At 34.8% G+C, this 19,119-nt stretch overlaps 1 protein-coding gene across 2 annotated transcripts in view; it reads right to left on the bottom strand.

Moving 5' to 3' along the window:
* The window catches only part of LOC150099811 (casein kinase I-like), a 211,494-nt gene that overhangs the window by 8,393 nt on the left and 183,982 nt on the right, over window positions 1-19,119 (bottom strand). Inside the window, exons 8-9 of one of the 2 annotated variants that reach the window (XM_090404498.1) lie at window positions 17,909-17,992; window positions 2,008-2,228 (exon numbers count right to left, since the gene is read on the bottom strand). In XM_090404498.1, the coding sequence (XP_090260624.1) occupies window positions 2,008-2,228; window positions 17,909-17,992 (305 nt within the window). The remainder of the gene's footprint in view (window positions 1-2,007; window positions 2,229-17,908; window positions 17,993-19,119) is intronic. The other variant, XM_090404499.1, reaches the window with a different exon arrangement.

Genomic DNA, 19,119 nt, shown 5'->3' with positions numbered 1-19,119 from the left:
CCAATTCCTATCCTTCTCATGCTGCATCCCACTACCCAAATACTGAATGAGTAATGATGGCTTGGCAATTTGGGATTTACCTGATGAAATTGTATTCTTAAGAGTTTAAATCAAAATACAAAATGATGATACATTTCATAGAATTTCAGTTGGGACATTGCCCAATTGAGCAAAGTTGTCAGAACCAGGGTGAACAGCGAAAATCAGCTACTGGAACAAACTTCAATACATCAGCAGAGTTCAAGATTGGCAACATCAACATAAGCATCAATAGAAAAGAAACTATTAGAAGAATTAGATAAGTGCTAAATTGACAGAACAGGTGTTACTGAAACAAAAAAGACAAAAACAGGCGAGATTTTTCTAAGCAACAAAAATACAAGATGTTATATTCAGGCATTTGTTCAAGGGTAAGGATGTGAATATAATCTTCTTGAATGAAAGACAATATCAAGCAGAGTGATGTATGCGATTATCACGATGGGTCATTGGAAATGCAACATATTTGTGCCTATGGTCCCATCTACTAAGGAAGAAGTGGAGGAATTTTTTAAAATATTAGAGAAGGCAACTGACACAGAGAAAAAGTTGTTGAAAAAGTGGGAAATGATCACCAGACATACAGAAATGTTTTGGGAAAATTTGGAGAGAAAAAGCAAAGCTAAGTACCTGTTGGATTTCTGAGACACTGACTAGTAATTACTAACATCATGTTCCAACACACAGGTGTATACAAATTCCCAAGGAGAGAAGACACAAGAAAACAAGAAAAGTCATGCTGGTTTAAGACATAAAAGAATACAGAGGATTTGAAATAAGAAACGATCACTATTTAGGTCTGAGCAAATTAAAACTGAATATAATATTGGAAAGAAAAGCGTGTAAGAAATTTTTAAAAAGAATCAAGCTGCAAAACTGCAGAAAACAAGCTGCAAAATCCTTGCTGATCAGCATTATTGAAGGACAAAAAAGAATTTTGGAAATAGGCAAAAGTTACCACATCAATATATGTAAAACACTCTAGAAGCTGAAGAGGAACAAACTGATTAGGTGACAAAATGAACAAGCATTGCTTTCCTCTCATTCAAAGCAAAGCAGAATATTTAAAAATGAGCAAATATGTGCATGATGCAAGACACTGATAAATTTTCAAATTTATAAAGTTATATATTTTGGGTGTTACGCAGGCTTTGTTCATATGATTAGGCATACTCAACTACTGCTAATTTTGTTATTTGTTATGTGAAAAATTACAAACTTACACATGATTTTTGGTATTTGACTCATAATTTGGTAACATAATGTACTGCATGCTACCTATTTGTTTTCCCAGTTGCTCAAATTAGGATAACTCAATCTACTCTCACTATAGCAAACACCATTATAACAAACTGATATTTGCTATAACAAATTTGCTGGCCTGGTTGACCGAGTGGTTAGCGTCCTCTCCAGTTAAAAGGCTGCTGGTTTGAATCCAGCAGTGGGCATGGATGTTTGTGATTGTGTGTGAAAAATACTAGTGGTGGTGGTGGAGGACAGTAGATGGCGTTGGTGGATGAGGTTGAGTGGTGGAGACGGAGAGTTGTAGAGTAGGTGCCCTCCCTCGATAAATCTTGGATTCCTTGGAGGTGTTAAATAATAATAATAAGAAGAAATAACTGAGAAGTCTGAACAAAATTCCCATTGCTAAAAGAAGTGCACTATAGCAAATCCACTATAACAAAGTATTCTTGTAACTGTTATGAGATTAACAAAGTGAGTCAATTATACTATAAGAGAATATTTCCTTATGGAAACTGCAAGATTGAAAAGTTTACATAATAACATACAATCATTTGTTGAGAAGCAATATGAAACCCTTAATATGAATATAAAGTGTTTATTTGACAATAAATAAAATTTTACCCAACAACTTAATTTTGTTATGTACCAGTTGCAATCAAGAAGAAAAACTTCAGTTGTAGCCATAGCAAAAAATCATAACAGAAAGAAAAACAGTATTCTTACTTAGTTTCTGAAATAATGTCAACTTCTTCATGAAGATCTACAGGGAAGTTGGAGTGATCAGTGGTAGGGTTGTCATTGGCAAGATCACTATAGGTTGAGCCAATGGCAACAACTTGGACGGAACCATGGCGATCACCAGGAGTCAGGTTTCCACCTAACATATTTGCAGCTGGCTGCTTAGCTTGCTCTATCCATGCTGATCTTTGTGGCTGCTTAGACTGCTGAAAAAAAAAAGTTAATAAGGAAATGTACCATTAAAATCAATGTCAAGTGAACACATTTATAGCATGCTACACTGTAAAATAATGGTTAAGCAGATTATAAGAAAAAATAATATTTGAAAACATCACCAAATTCCTGATATGTACCCTCAAGTGGTGTACATGTTACTATGATAGTATCATATGAATCATTTACATAATCACTAACCTCCTATTGTTAATTTTTTTTCCCCTAAGAAACTTATCTGTCAGATCTTCTATTTGGATATTCTAAGACATTTCTAGCATCAATCCATCTAAATTTTTGTCTTCCTCTGGATCTTTATCATGGTGTCGCACACTTATTTTGCCCAACCTTTCACTTCCCATTCTCTTTAAGTGAACATACTCAAGATTAGATCTATTCATACATTCCTGAATGCTAACAATATCAAGTTCCTTCCGAATAGCTTCATTTTTAATATGATTCTGTCACTGATACCATCTGTTCATTCCCCTCATTTGTCACAAAACTCTTTGATCAACTGTGTTATTTCTAACCTAGCTCTCAGATCATTAAGTTAAAACCAGTCTGAACAATGCCTTGTATACAGATGCTTGAGTGTTTCGACTAATTCCAATCTTATTCTATATTAATTTATTGTTGATTCCTATTATATCAACTTTGCTTATTTTGTTGTTTATTTCCATTTATAATTTGTCATTTTACATAGAAAAACCTGTAGAGTTTTCCAATTCAGAACGTATCTGATGTTTTTAATGTTCCTGCCTATTTTCATAATCTTCGACTTTTTTTTATTACTGATTTTCATGCCAAATTTTGCAGTTATTCAGTTAAGGAATCCCACAGGCATGTACTGGATTTATTTAAGAGGATAACATTACCTGCACAAAGTTGAGATCTAAGATTAACACCTCAAATTTTGATATCAGGTTTAATGCCATTTTCATTTATAAATGATCCATGTAGATGAATTACAGCAGGCCCTTATCTTATACCTCTTACATCAAACCATCTTCCTCACCATCTTTTCATTCTAACTATAGTGCTTTGAACAGCTTTTCTTCTGACACTTTGTCATACATGTCTTTTTTAGATCTACAAACCTTAAATATAAATCCTTGTTATTCTCGTGATATCTCAATTATTGTCATAAAGTGAAAATCTAATCTTAATTTTGCAAAGTTTCCATTCAACAATTTTTCTTAGCCTCTTCTAAAGTATGCTGGTATAAATCGTACCTGAAACACTCAAGTAGTAGGAAAATTCCTCCGTAATTTTCTGACTAGGCCTTCCACAGTGCAGCCACTGTAAAACTTTTATACTTCCAGATTTGAGCATTTCTAGTTGAATATCATCTTCTCTAGTTGTCTTTCTGCATATGTGATTTTCATTGGCTTTTCCTACCTAAAAATATCCTGAATGCATTTCTCTTGAATATTTTCTACCACTGTTCTACTACTTCATTTCATTTAGCAATCTTTCAAAGTAACTCTTTCAGACATTTAGAATATCTTTATCTGTAGTTTTCATGTTGCCTTTGTCATCTGATTCCTTTTACAGTAATCTTTTTTCCATTTCTAAGCTTTTTCAATAGTCCCTAGAAACATTTTGCCACTCTCCTGATATTTATCTTCTAAATTCCAGAAGCCAGCTGACTTTTCATTGTTCACTCTGGTTTCCTGAAGAAAACAGCCAGGTCCTTGTTTAATTGGGAAATGTTCCAGCCAGCATGACATTTTATCTTACTGTATCATAATTGTCCTTCAGTTTGTGCAGATACAATTTGATCAGCTTAGCCCTATTAATAGGGATGCAGCAGGATTAAGACATTAGGTCTAAAGTCCACAAAAATCGGTTTTCTCATGATTTTTGTTTAGTTATTTTTACATAATGCTTTGCTTTCTTACACTTTTCTCTATATTCTCTTAGAATACATGTTGACTTACTAGACTTTCTATGATTGCCTCTTTAACTTTCAAAGTCTGCCATGTAGTTCTCATATTTCCATCTATGCAACAACAGAGTGTCTTTATCACATGCCTTTCTGGCTGAATCAGTTAATGCTTTCTTCAGTTTATCACTGTCTCCAGTGTTTGATTCTTGTTTTCCAAATCTTTCATTTTTTCTTGAATAATACAATTATACAGCTCACCTCTGAAAGCTGCTCAACTTTAATTCTTTTTGAAACTTTCTTAAACACTTTTCTTTTCAATATGATATTCAATTTCATCCTTTTCAAAATTAAACGGTGATCAATTCCTATTTCAAATCCTCTTTATACTCTTGTGTGAAGTATTGTTATCAACAACAACACAGTCAATTACTTTTTAAAAAATCACCCCCCCCCCATGTAAATTTGTGCCTATCTTTAAGTTGATGTTAGTAATGATAGTCCAAGTTCTGAACAGAAATCCAGTAAATACTTTCCATTATTATCAGCTTTGCACTTTTCTCTAAAATTTCCCATAACATTTCTATATATCTGGTATTCATTTCCTACTTAGATCTCCAGCAAAGACTAACTTTTTCTTTATGTCAACCCTTTTCTAATGACTTGAAATCTTTCTTGTGTGGGACCATATGCCCAAACAAATCTCATTGTTCATATTTCCATTTTGAGGTCTGGCCACATCACTTGATATTGCCTGTCACTCTAGAAGATTATCCTTGTGTTTAGTGATGAATAAAATAGCTACTCCTTCCTTCTCCCGGTCATTATTGACCAAACATGGCATCTAGTATTTGTTATTTAGAAGTCTCACCTGTTTTTGTTTTGATGACACTAATTATGTCAACATGGTACTTCTCTAATTCTTCTACTAGTTTTGGTTCTTTCCCATTGATACTTCTTAAATTAATAATGTACCTATCTTAAATTCTGCTAGTGTTGAGCTGGAGTTTATTCCAGAAGCCAGCTGACTTTTCATTGTTCACTCTGGTTTCCTGAAGAAAACAGCCAGGTCCTTGTTTAATTGGGAAATGTTCCAGCCAGCATGACATTTTATCTTACTGTATCATAATTGTCCTTCAGTTTGTGCAGATACAATTTGATCAGCTTAGCCCTATTAATAGGGATGCAGCAGGATTAAGACATTAGGTCTAAAGTCCACAATAATCTATTTCCACATTCCTTGAAAGGCTATGTGGAGGTCTTCTCTCAGTTATCTAGCTTTGACCTTAGTTATTCTTTATAAACATATAAAAAGCACCATACATATGAAACAAGACATCTAAATAAATAATAGAGAGTTAAATTCTAGATAACTGGAAGAAAATCTTCACAAAGCCCATTAAGAATGCAATGATCTGAGCTTCTGACCCAAAGTCCAATGCTCACCTTGTAGTGTTATTAAGTAATTACCTGGATAATGAATGAATGAATAAGGACAGATTGGTATCTAAGCCCCAACTGACTCTTCAGTTGGGGCTTAGCTAACCAAACTATATTCTATACTGACTTAAATCACAAACAAAAATGGGAATATGACATGATGAAATGTCATGCTGGCTGAGGAAAAATTATAGAGTAAATTAGAGACGCATTCCTTATCTGAGAAGCCTAGGTGAGAATCATGCAAACCTTGAGAAGAGGCTAAGAAAAATTACATAAGAGTAACCTGGGTTTAGGCTAAATAGGAGTCGAGAATAGTTTTTAGTTTAAGATGGATAACTGAGAAATCCCAGGAATATAAACAAGGATCTGTATTTAAATTTTGTAGACGTGGAAAAAGCATAAGAAAAAGGAAGAAAGCTGTTCAATTATATTTATGTTATATCTGAACAATATATAGCCTATACTTCAGTTGCATGTCAGCAGTTAGAACTGTAAAAGGTACAGACAGATGGTTTAATGTAACATAAAATGCAATACACAATACATCTACTGTTAATCATCTATATGAATCATATAATGCAGGAAAGTGGTATTAAGACTGATAATACAGATAGTGGGCTCTTTGCTTTATGCAGATGATGCCATCTTTTCTTCTTCTTCCCAGAGTCCACAAAGGAACTGTAGAGCAGATATGAGGAAATATTTCTCACAGAAATCTTCCACTAAGTCCTTGATTGGCAATTTGCTTCAGCTCTTTAAGTGAAGCACCTGTCCAATTTTTTATATTGTCTACTCAGTTTATTTATTCAAGGTCTGCCTCTTTTTCGAGTTCCTGGAATAAGTCTTCAAGTACTTGCATTTGGAGACCATTTAATCTGCTGACATGACAAGCCAGATAAGTTGTTGCCTTCGAATCTTAGTTATGATGTTATCTCTTGGACTGGCAAAAGAACTAATTCTTTGTCTTACTTCAAAATATGTGACATGATCAGTGTATGGTATCTCTAGGAATCATCCATAGCACTTCATTTCAAATGCCAGCAACCTCTTTTCATCTTTTTTTAGGAAGATCTAAGTTTCACTTTTGTGTAGAAGTACTGAATTAACTAGCGTGTCAATAAGGTGTAATCTGTTTCCAATTGTAAGCTTGTTATCTGTTCATAGTAGTTTTAACCTGTCTTAATCTTCCATTTTTACTAAAGATATCACCTAGGTATATAAACTGATCAACTTCTATGGATGTATCCTCAAGTAGGAATTTTCCAGTTTCTATTACAGCACTTCCTTCTTGGTCAGAAGCACAAATATTTGTGCTTCTGATTGTTTTTGATTTTCGAGTACTTATGGTTAAGCTTTATTTTTTAAGAGTGAGCTAAAGTGATAATTTGCATCTGTTTCACTTCATGCTCCACTAGAAAGAGAGCGCCATAATTCCTCATGATTTCAACCATCATTTCAGAAGATGAGTATAGGGATTCAATCAGTCAAATTATTCTGCTGTCTATTAAGAATTTTCCACAGGACATTGTGCCAAACGGATGATGCTATATCATCCTCACTAAATCCAATATCACACTTCAGGATAACCAAATTGAATAATCAATGTAATAAATTAAGATAGAAAATCAAGAATAAAATTTTTCAAAGGTTATGAAAATAGCTCTGCAATTCGGGAAACCCTCAATACTCAATCGCTGCTTCTCCGTGTTGAGAGATCACAGTTATGTTGGTATGGGCACCTGGTCAGAATGCCACAAGAGAGGCTCCCTCAGCAGGCTCTCTTTGCCAAGCCAGAGGGTGGGAGGCCAAGGACTCACTGGATAGATTATATCCAAAACCTTAGGTGGACACGTTTGGGAATTCCACCAGAACACCTGAGCTTGGTGCAGAGGATCGTGACCATTGGAAGTTCCTCTTGCAGCTGTTGCCCCCACAACCCAATTAGGAAAGGTGGGCCTTGAAGACGTATGAATGAAAATAGGCAGGAAAATGGAAAACATCAACTACACTCTCAATGGAGAACCTATAGTACAAGTAAAACATTTTAAGTATAATGTAGATAAGATTTATAGTAAAGATGATAATTTAAATTACACATTCTTTTCCATAAATACTGTAACAACTTCCACAAACCCCAACACTGCCCACAGAACTACACGGGTCCAGTTCCATTAGTGGCACTGTGCGTAGTCAACATTTGTGTATTTATCAGTACAGAGAGAGTTGTCAAGCTGTACAGGTTAACATGCAATAGGAAGTTTATGAGAACCATGTAGTTGTAACAGTACTTCACAAGGTTGGAATGCAGTCACCTGTTATTTTCAACATGCTAAAAACACTCGGGATCAGTAAGATGTTTGTGTATTGGAATATTAATCATTATAATGATACAGAAGACATATCTGACTGCCAAAGAACAGGATGACCATGCAGCATTAGGATGTAACAGCTTGCGAGGGCACACCTCTGCCGTAATCCTGTGAGAATGCAGAAAGTGTCGCTAGAGAAGAACTTTTCAGAGAGAATGATGTCATGTGCTAACTGATGACCCGGGCAGTGAAAGCCTATCATTGTTCTACTGGACACCTTCTAACACCAAAACTTATGTGGCAGAGGGTGATAAAATGAAAGGTACATCTCTGGCGGTACACAAACAACAGACACAGAGATATTTTCTTCACAGATAAGAAGATTTTTACACTGAAAATGAAAGGTACATCTCTGGCAGTACACAAACATATCCTCTTCACACATAAGAAGATTTTCACCACTAAAAAGTCATTTAACAGCTAAAATGGTTGGGCATATGCCCTGGATGGTCGTACAGTACAGTACATGCCATAGCTCCCAGGATTCAGAGAGGTATTCATCATGCATCAGTGATGGTTCATTGGTGGTGGTGGTGGTGGGGAGGGAGGGGTGACATATTAGGGGTATCCAAGTTGCATTTCTGCAAGAAAGGGGTCAAAACCTCTGCCAAAGTGTATCAAGCCACCATGCTGGAACCTGTGGTATAGTCCCTGAACAACTTTCATGGTAAGCAGTGGATCTTTCCAATAGGACTCAGCCCCTGTACACAAGGTGAGGACCACACAACAGTGGGTGGAACTGAATGTGTCTGATCATATATCACCATCTGACTGGCCATCTGGAAGTCCCGATCTGAATACGTTGGACTTCAAATTGCCACTGAAGCAATGCTCCAGTGTTTCTACTTGATGTTGTGCATGTTGCCATTGATATGTGGCTTCACAGACTTTGGGTGTGCATGAAGGCAAAAGGGGATATTTCAAACATTGAATGCTGCTACATGCACATTATACACGTGATTTGCATGTGATGAAAATTGTAAACGATTTGCTGATAGATTCAAGGTTAATGCACTGTTCAAGTTGTAACCATATTTATGGCTAGACTAGGTAAATCGAGAAATAGATAACAGCATAAACAAAGCTAGTATAGTAACGAAAAAAGATGAATAATATCATTAGCTAAATAAGCAGTATACAAGACAGTGTTTCAACCAATTTTAACATATGGACCAGAGTTCTATTACAAATAAAAAATTAACAAAAAGTTAGAGACTAAAGATATAAAAGTTCTGATTTCAATTACGGGAGTAAGCAGGTAGCATCATTAAAAATAAAGATATTAGAAAGTGACAGAATTCAAGAATGTGTGAGTAATCAAAGCTGATTATCAATTAAATAGTGGGAGTAGAAAGGGTAGCAAATCAGGTGTTTGATTTACTGCCAGGATATTAGGAAAAGACTCATCAAAAGACCAGGATGTAGGCAAACTGATGCAGTTTAGTAGTATCTTAGAAGAGCAAAATGTAAGAAGACAGTGTACTGGAGACAAGACAAATAATTTGGATGAAAACTTAATGAGAAGCTAGTAAACATGATTATGTAATAATATCTCTGAGCCTGATACACCCCTTGAGGATATGTATGAGGAACTGATGATGAATGATAAATTTATAGGTCAGCCATCTCAGTTAAGTCATTTTTAAAATGACTGAAGCAAATTTTTTGTTAAAATGAGACATTTTAACTGGGAGAGCTGGTGACAGATTAATGGGAAGATTCTTCACCTCCAATTAAAGTAAAGCAAACATATGACTAAAGTGATGGCATGGTGAAAACTATTACTGATGTGTGTGTGAACAGCTCCTCTCTCAAAGTTAGCAATTTAAGTAGATAATATCTACCTCGAAAATTCTGCTTTTAGGTACTGTTATATTTGCTTGTCTTCACAGTATACAAACAGCAACTCGAAGAGGTTCACAACACTATGCTGTCAATGAATTTGCTCATAATAGGGCAAGATTAGCAACGTAAGGTGACATTATGTGAACACGTATAAAAGCAAGCAAACTGAGATAAACTACACTGTATTATCATTGCATTACCAAGGTAAGTACAGGTTTCAGAATTACAGTATAAAATGATGCATTCGGGGTGCTTAAGGGTCAAAGCTGTATAACTGAGAGGAGACCTCCACATAGCCTTTAAAGGAATGCGGAGAACCGACCAGGGCTTCTGACCTAATGTCCAATCCTCACCTTCTCGTGGTGCACCCTGTTGGGTATCTACTTTGATACTGAACGAACGAGGATGGGCTGGCTATTTGGGATTTAGCCGACCAAATTGTATTCTTATTGGTTAAACCAAAATAAAAAATGATGGTACAACATGACAAAATTTCATGCCGGCTGGGGCGTCGCCCGGTTAAACAAGGTTCCCGTTGTTTTCGCCAGGGAACCAGGCGAACAGCGAAAAGTCAGCTACTGGAACAAATCTGAAAACAAACCCAAACTCAACATCACCAGAGTTAAAGATCGGTACTATCAACGTAAGAAGCCTGAATGGCAAAGAAATGGAGCTAGCTGAGGAATTAGATAAGTACCAGATCGATATAATAGGGGTGACTGAAACAAAAAAGACCAAAACTGGTGAGATCTTTCTGAGCAATAAATACAAAATGTTATATTCAGGCAATGACAATCAAGGAAAAGAAGGAGTAGCCATAGTATTCAACACAAAATACGAGGCTAATCTTCTTGAATGGCAGTCAGTCTCAAGTAGAGTAATGTGGGCAAATATGAGAATGGGGAACTGGACAATGAGACTTATTTGTGCCTATGGTCCCACAGAAGGTTATACTAAGTTAGAAGTGGAGGAATTTTTTGAGGCTTTAGAAAAAGCAACTGACACAATGAAAAAGGAAAAGTTGGTCCTTGTTGGGGATCTAAATAGTAGAGTAGGAAATGATTGTGAGACATACAAAAATATTTTGGGAAAATTTGGAGAAAAGAGCAAAGCTAATAATAATGGCAAATATCTGTTGGATTTCTGCTCAAGACATGGACTGGTTATTACTAACACCATGTTCCAACATAAAAATGTGCACAAATTCACATGGAGAGAAGAGGCTAGGAATAAGAAAAGTCTCATTGACTATGTTATTGTTGATAGTGATGTTTTTTCCCTGGTGCAGGACACCAGAGTGTACAGAGGATTTGAAATTGGAAGTGATCACTATTTAGTCTTGAGCAGGATAAAATTGAATTTCATATTGAAAAGAATAACATGTAAGAAAGTTTTAAAGCGAATAAAAGTTGAGCAGCTCTCAGATGTGAACTGTAGACTAAAATACAGAAATATTATTGAAAAGAAAATGAAAGAGTTTGAGAACAGGAATCAAACCTTGGAGATTCAGTGGCAAACTCTGAAGGAAACATTGATTGATTCTGCCAGAGAGGCATGTGGTGAGGTTGTGTGCAAGGATAAAAAAATCAGAACTCCCTGGTGGACACAGGAAGTTAAAGAGGCAGTGAAGGAAAAGAAGAAAGCATATCAAAAGTTCCTGGCAAATAAGTCAGCTTTTACTCTTACAGAATACAGAGACAAATGTAAGAAAGCTAAACAGTGTGTAAAACTAGCTAAACAAAAGTCATGGGAGGACTTTGGCAAGAATATAGAAAATAAATATCAAGAAGGTGGCAAAATATTCTGGAGGTTGTTGAAGAAGCTTAGGAATGGAGGAAAGAGTGCTGTAAAAGGAATTAGAGATGATAAAGGTGAAATGAAAACAGGAGAAAAAGATATCCTTGAAGTATGGAGTAATTACTTTGACAAACTGCTAAATGAAACAAACAGTGATGACAGCACAGTGATAAAAAACACTGACCAGGCATGCAGTCAGGAATACATATCCATACTTGAAGTAGAAAAAGCCATCAAAGGCTTGAAATGTGGAAAGGCAGCAGGAGTAGATGATATTCGACCAGAAATGCTGAAGTATGGTGGTATAAGAGTCTTACAGTGGCTGCACTGCATAGTTCAGAAAGCCTGGACAGAGGGACGAATTCCCAATGATTGGAGTAGAGCTCTCGTAGTACCCATATATAAAAAGGGAAATAAAACTGAATGTGAGAATTACAGAGGTATTTCCCTACTGAGTGTTCCTGGCAAGATCTATGCAAGTATACTTGAGAAACGGTTGAGAAGAATTGTGGAAGAAAAGCTTGGTGAAGAACAAGCTGGGTTCAGGCCAAATAGAGGCTGTCAGGATCAGATCTTCACTTTACGACAAATAGTCGAGAAAGCATGGGAATATAACAAAGATCTGTATTTAAGTTTTGTCGATTTGGAAAAGGCATATGACAAGATGCCAAGAGAGAAGCTATTCAATACGCTGCAGTTATATGGTGTCAATGGGGCATTATATCAAGCAATACTTAGTCTTTATTTGAGTTGTGAGTCAGCAGTTAGAATTGAAGGAAGTACAGGAATATGGTTTAATGTTAAATCTGGTGTGAGACAAGGATGTACATTATCCCCTCTGTTATTCATTATCTATATGGATCACATTATGAAGGAATGTGGTATTAAACCTGATATCAAAATTGGAGATATTAATGTCAGCTCTTTGCTTTATGCGGATGATGTTATACTTCTAAATAAATCCGCTACAAGTCTGCAAGATTCTCTGACTAAATTGAATAGCTGTTGTAATAGATATGGTATGAAGGTCAGCAATAAAAAGACAAAGACAATGAAAATAGGCAGAATCATTGAAAATGTCAACTGTGTTGTGAATGGAGAACCTGTGGAACAAATAAAACATTTCAGCTATTTAGGCACAATTTTTACTGAAGATGGTAAACTAAATATAGAAATAGACAACAGAATCAGCAAAGCTGGTATCGTGGGAAGTCAATTGAATAAATTCATATGGAATAAGAAAGAAATTAGTCGGAACACTAAATTAGCTGTACACAAGACTGTGTTCAAACCAATTTTAACTTATGGATCTGAGAGCTGGGTCAGAAGTAAAACACTTGACCAAAGACTAGAGACCGCAGATATGAGAGTCCTGAGAAAGATTAGAGGCGTGAACAGATGGCATCAATGGCAATATCATATTAAAAATGAGGATATTAGGAAAGAACTTGACATTGTCAGCATCCAGGAATGCGTTAGCAGAGCTAATCTCAGATGGTATGGTCACTTAAATAGAATGGGAGAGGAAAGATTAGCAAAACAAGTGTTCTCTGCCAGGTTGGCAGGAAAACTACACAGAGGAAGACCAAGATATACGTGGATTGATACGGTACAAAGTGCCTTAGACGATAGAAATATAAGATCTGATAATGTTGGAGTCTTGGCAAGTAACAGACTGATTTGGAGGAAAATTGTAGATAGGAAGTTAGTAATGATGTAATTTTTTCATGTAGTACTGTCATATCCTGTACACCCCTTGAGGGTACATGGCAGGAATTTGATGATGATGATGATGATGATGAATGATGCATTCTGAAAATAGTAAAGAAGCTTAGTAAAAATCCATTACTATTTTATAACCAAGTAGCAAAACAAAGTTTGATTTTGAATCTTCTCAAAGTGACTGAGAACTTTCAAGAACCAGAAAAGTAAGTTTTCTCCATCCATGGCATGAGAGTTGTCTTGATGAAAAGTGATAAGCTCTACACAGAAGTCCATATACTTTTCCTTTATTAGTGTGTTTGAATAAGGTTTCACTGTTCTGACAGCAACTTCAAACTATTGGTTCTTGTCAGAGATGAGGCAGAAACCTCACAAGAGCAAAAATCCTCTTCTCAATACTGCAAAATCAGAATTGCATGTTTTTCATAAAATATAACTTCCAGTTTGAGACATCATGAGAGGTCAGTTATGTTTCAAAGTTCCAGAAAAATATGCGATTTTTTTTTTTTTTTTTTTTTTTTTTCCCTTTCTTTCTCAGAATAATCAGTGTTTTATAGTATATTACTGAATAAGATAACTGATATTGGGTTTTTATTGGTCAGAAATTGATACAACTAGTAACTGACTAGTTTCGCGACATTAACTGGTAGCTTCTTCTGGGCTTGATAAACATACAAACATCAACTTAAAACAAACAAGCTTACATTATGAATCAATATATAACTGAAAAAAAAAAAAAAAGAATTCATAGAGCCATTGCACAATACAAATATGTATTGTGCAACGTGGAGTGTGGATGCTAGCACTTGGGCAGTCATTGTTCAGTAGGTGCGTCCTATAGTTAGACGTGAAATTATTGTGTAATGGTTCCTATGAATTCAGTATTTTTTTTTCAGTTATGTATTGATTCATAATCTAAGCTTGTTTGTTTGTTTTAAGTTGATATTTGTATGTTCATCAAACCCAGAAGAAGCCACCAGTTAATGGAGTCGGTTACTAGTTGTATCAAATTCCTACCAATAAAAACCAAATTTCAGTTATCTTATTCAAGTATTCGGTGGTAGAAAATAACATACTAAGTATATTACTGATTTTAATGTTTTTATTATAACTGGCATATTTCCTAATATATTTGTTAATAATACTGCAATATTAAAGTAATACCGTAAAATGATGCCAAAATGCACAAGAACAATAGAGTAGAAAAAAAAAAAAATAAATAAAAGCAATTGTTAATCCGAATACAAGAGTTGATAAGAAATGAGAAATACATGAAGATCAAGAAAGATGAGCAGCAAAATGATAGACAGCAAAGTGCTGACATTTTAGGATATGACTGAGTGATGGTAATCAGAAAGCAGAATATAAAATGGGCTGCAATATGGCATGGCAGTTCAACTTATAACCATGTTACTACTTCAAGTTTTCTAGGAGCAAAAATCAAAAATATAATGAATACAAATGAAAAATAGAAAAGTCAAAGAGAGGGCAATTCATATGGATACAAAATATTTAACTAGTAATAAATACAGGGTGAGAGAGAATACGAAAAGATTGTGGGTAGAAGAGAGAGTGAATAGTGAGTGAGACAAAATGATTAGTTTGTTACAAAGATATGACAATAGCGAATTAAGATGTTATATGATTTGATGTGTACGCTGTGTAAAAGGTACAGTTGCAAGTTTTTAAATATAAAAACAATATTTCTTATTCTTTTAAAAATTTATACGAGGATGGTCTGAAAAGTTCTCGGCCTCAGCCATAGATGGCAACATCGGGAAGATTTTTTTCTCTAAGTTGGTACATCTGTCATAAGCATCCATGTGAAATTGCAAGTCATTCTATCAAGTAGTTTGTTTTATACAGCTGTCTAAAGCAAAAGTGTTGTCAGTATCCCTTGAAATGGATAAAATCGAGTATCGTGCAGTTATAAAATTCTTTGTAAAAGAAGGTTTAAACACCAAAAGAAATTCATTCGAAGTTCATAAAAGTTTACGGGCACTTTTCTCCTTCATTTTCGACAATTAACAAATGGGCTGCTGAGTTTAAACGTGGCTGTACCAGCCTTGAAGATTATCCACGCGAAGGACGTCCAAAAAGTGTAACACCACCAGAAATCATTGATGAATTGCACGATATGGTATTGGATGATTGGTGAGACTATAGGCATTTCAAAAGAACATGTAGGATATATTTTGCATGAAGAATTGCAAATGAAAAAGCTTTGCCCAAGATGGGTGCCATGCTTGTTCACAGCAGATCAAAAACGCACTTGCATGAAAATCCCTGAACAGTGCTTGGAGCGTTTTAACAAGAATAAAACTGATTTTGTGCATCAATTTATTACTATGGATGAGACTTGGATTCACCATTACACCAGAATCCAAACAGCAGTCAAAACAGTGGACAGAAACCGGTTGTTCAGTGCCAAAGAAGACAAAGTCAGTTCAATCAGCAGGAAAGGTATTATTACGATATTATTATGATCTTTTAACCAGACTAGACGAAAAAAATTCGTGAGAAAGAACCAGTTTGCAGAAGAAAAAAACCATCTTTCATCAGGACAATGCACCTGCCCACAAAGGTGTTTCGGCAATGGGAAAATTAAGCGATCTGCATTATGAATTGTTGGAACATCCACACTATTCCCCAGATTTGGCTCCCTCTGACTCCGATCTCTTCCCAAAACTAAAACTCTTCTTCGCTGGCCAGAATTTTTCTTCGAATCAAGAGGTGATTGCAGCTGTAGAGGGGTATTTTGCAGATCTTATTGAGAACAACTACATGGACGGGATAATGGTGCTGGAGCCATTATCCCGTCCCTGGAGCATCACTGGAATAAATGTATTAGTCTTAAGGGAGATTATGTTGAAAAATAAAAATAATTTTGAAATTATAAACTCGTTTTTTTTTATTGTTAGGCCAAGAACTTTTCACCCCCCCCCCCGTACTTTAAATATTGTTTAAAGTATAAATTATCTCTGATATATGAGTCTAGTTTCATCATCATGGTTTGGTAATTTAAAAAAAAAGTATCACAGAAATAGTAGTTTTCACTATTTTTCTATGCACATAACAACTGTACTCCCCCCCCCCCCCCCCCCACAAACACTACTCCAATTTGCTGTCCTATTCAAAAGAATGCAACTTTTCAACTTTTCAGGAAATTCCTAAGGTAGATCTTGCAGTTTCTAAATGCCAATAAGATTTGCATTCAAGCTGCAGCAATGCTCACACTTCTTTCTGGCCATGCTAAACATCACATCAGAGGATAGAAAACTATTTGAAATCTTAAATGCAACATAACTCTACATTAAGAGTAAGGAAATATATTAACAATTCTCATGCAGACTACATATAGACAAATTGAAATGGACTATATATGAATCACATATTTCAACACAGATGAACTAATTAACAAGATGGAAGTGGAATGAAAAAACAGGTTCAAGTCATTACATGTCATTTATTCAGACAAATCATCAGAATCAATGAAATTTAGTTCATGAATAAAGGAGGTTATGATGCCATAACAATCTGGTTGGATAAGTGGATAAGGTCTCTGCTTTCCAACTAAGAGGCTGTGGATTTGATTTTACAGTTGCAAGATATTTGTGAAATCATTTTAAGTGATAGATGATTTTTGTTGTTTGGTGTGAGACTACTCATCAGATTTCCAACAATTTTTTCCATTTGCGATAATGATACACGACTGCAACAATTTTAATAATTTTTCAAAGTAATTTTTTTATGTGAAATAAACTTACTGTGGGTGGGCTGAGGGAATATACTTATTTTTCTTCTCTAGAGATCAAACAGGGTGCTTTTCAAGTCACTTCAGATTCTCAATAAATGGGTGTGTGTGATGCTATTTACTCAACAAAATACAGGTTGGCAAACTGAGTAAAAAGTATCATTTCTGATTCCTTTTACATACTCTTTTTCTCCATTTCTAAGTTTTTTAATAGCAGCCATAACATTTTGATGAATTAACAATACTTATCTTTTATATTCTTGCAAACTGTCTTGCAACTTTTACACAAAAATTAACTTTTTGTGTAAAAGTTGATTTTTTTTCCCTGCATATTCTCTAAATAGAGAGCCTCCATAGCTCAAGTCAATAGAGATGAAGCTCTTTGGATGAAAAGATCTCGGTTCAAATCCCATCTGGGATAAAAAGAACCTTTATCAGCTTTTCAACTGAAGGTAAGTTAGATGGTCTCGCATGGAAGTGGATTCTGTAACTAGGTTTATAAAGTATGTTTTTTTATTATTTTCATTTTTTTTAAGTGCTTTAATTTTTCTACGATAATTTTTGTGTAATTTTTATATGTAAAATGCACACTTGAAATGTAATATAATGTAATATATAGCACATCCTTTAGCCCCTCAACTGGCTATGACGTCCAGCTAAATCTGGATACGATTCAGGATAAGAAGTGCAATTTGGTCTCACTATTTCATCCGCCTCAGCCGGTAGGGAGGTTAAGTCAGATTAAGAAAAACTATTTGAATAAGAAAACCACCATGGGAATAAAAACAAAGCAAAACAATTATTTGAATAATAAAATATTTTATTCTTATAGTTGTTTATTACCACTTTACTCACCCGCTGATCTGAAGTGATGTGCCTTTCACGGTGCGGTGACACAATCACCTCTTGACCGGTCTGCAACGAGCCCACAGGGGTTGACTAAGGAATACAATTAGGATTTAGGACATTATCTTTGAAATAATTATGGCATAACTATGTCTTAATTAAAAATATAATATTAATATATTGCACTAATACAGAACGAAATACTTCCCTCGTGAAAGTGTTAAAGCAGTTATATTTTTACAATTAATATTTATTCCCATCCAAATTAAGTAAATTCACCAAATATAGTCACTATTATGCTAGTTTAAATCACTATGGTACAATGTTTTTTGTAAACTTGAGTTTGCTCTAGTGGAATTATTATACTCAGAAAAATTCTTCATCTATACAATGCTCACTGAAAAAACTGAATAAAATGTAACTCCATTATCCAGATATACATATGATTAACACGTCCCTTTGATCAGATGGACTTAATTTTTTGAATGGTCATCAGATGCATAATGACCATCACTGTTATTTTTGTTCAATGTCAATAGGTGTTATAATTGCATTGATTCACATTTCAACAGTTTCTCTTTTTTTTTTTAATTTGATATTAATGAATATCACAAGTTTCATACTCAGTTGCACATATAAAGGAAAGCCAATAATAATAACCAAAACTGTTTCAGATGAGGTTATGAATTTTTACTGTCAATCACGATGTGCAATCAATCAAATTCTTAAGTTCATATCTAAAGAAGATTATCAATCTTCTTTAGATATGAACTTAGATTTTATGACAAGTTAATTTTTTTGGCATTCATTTATGCTTAACAATTCATTTTAAGTGAACAATTAAAAAATTATCTGTTAAAGAAATTAATATATATAAAATAAACAAATTCTCAAATTATGAATGTGCAGTATTCTGCTATCGTTTTCATGAAGTGTACAAAGAAATCCACTACACAATAAATGAGAACTTACTGTCTCAATTTTGATATGGAGTGGACACCCCTCAGTGGAAAAAACAAAAATAAATAAAATAAAATATATCAAATTTTGCACTGCTACATTCAGATACTCAATTCTTTCATTAATGGTAAGGCAAGATGCAAATAACTGCTGTAACCATAAGTGAAATAAGAGTTAAGGATTATCTGCAAAATAAGATGACAGAGAGAAGAATTTCAATAAACAATATATTTATAAAGAATCATGGTCCAATTAAATCC

The sequence above is a fragment of the Typopeltis vanoorti genome, chromosome 14, assembly GCF_054136105.1.
Source record: "Typopeltis vanoorti isolate ZY-2024b chromosome 14, IOZ_Tvanoo_1.0, whole genome shotgun sequence".
NCBI lineage: Eukaryota > Metazoa > Arthropoda > Arachnida > Uropygi > Thelyphonidae > Typopeltis > Typopeltis vanoorti.
The sequence above is the reverse complement of the archived record's forward strand: the minus strand, read 5'-3'. Positions and strand labels throughout refer to the sequence as shown.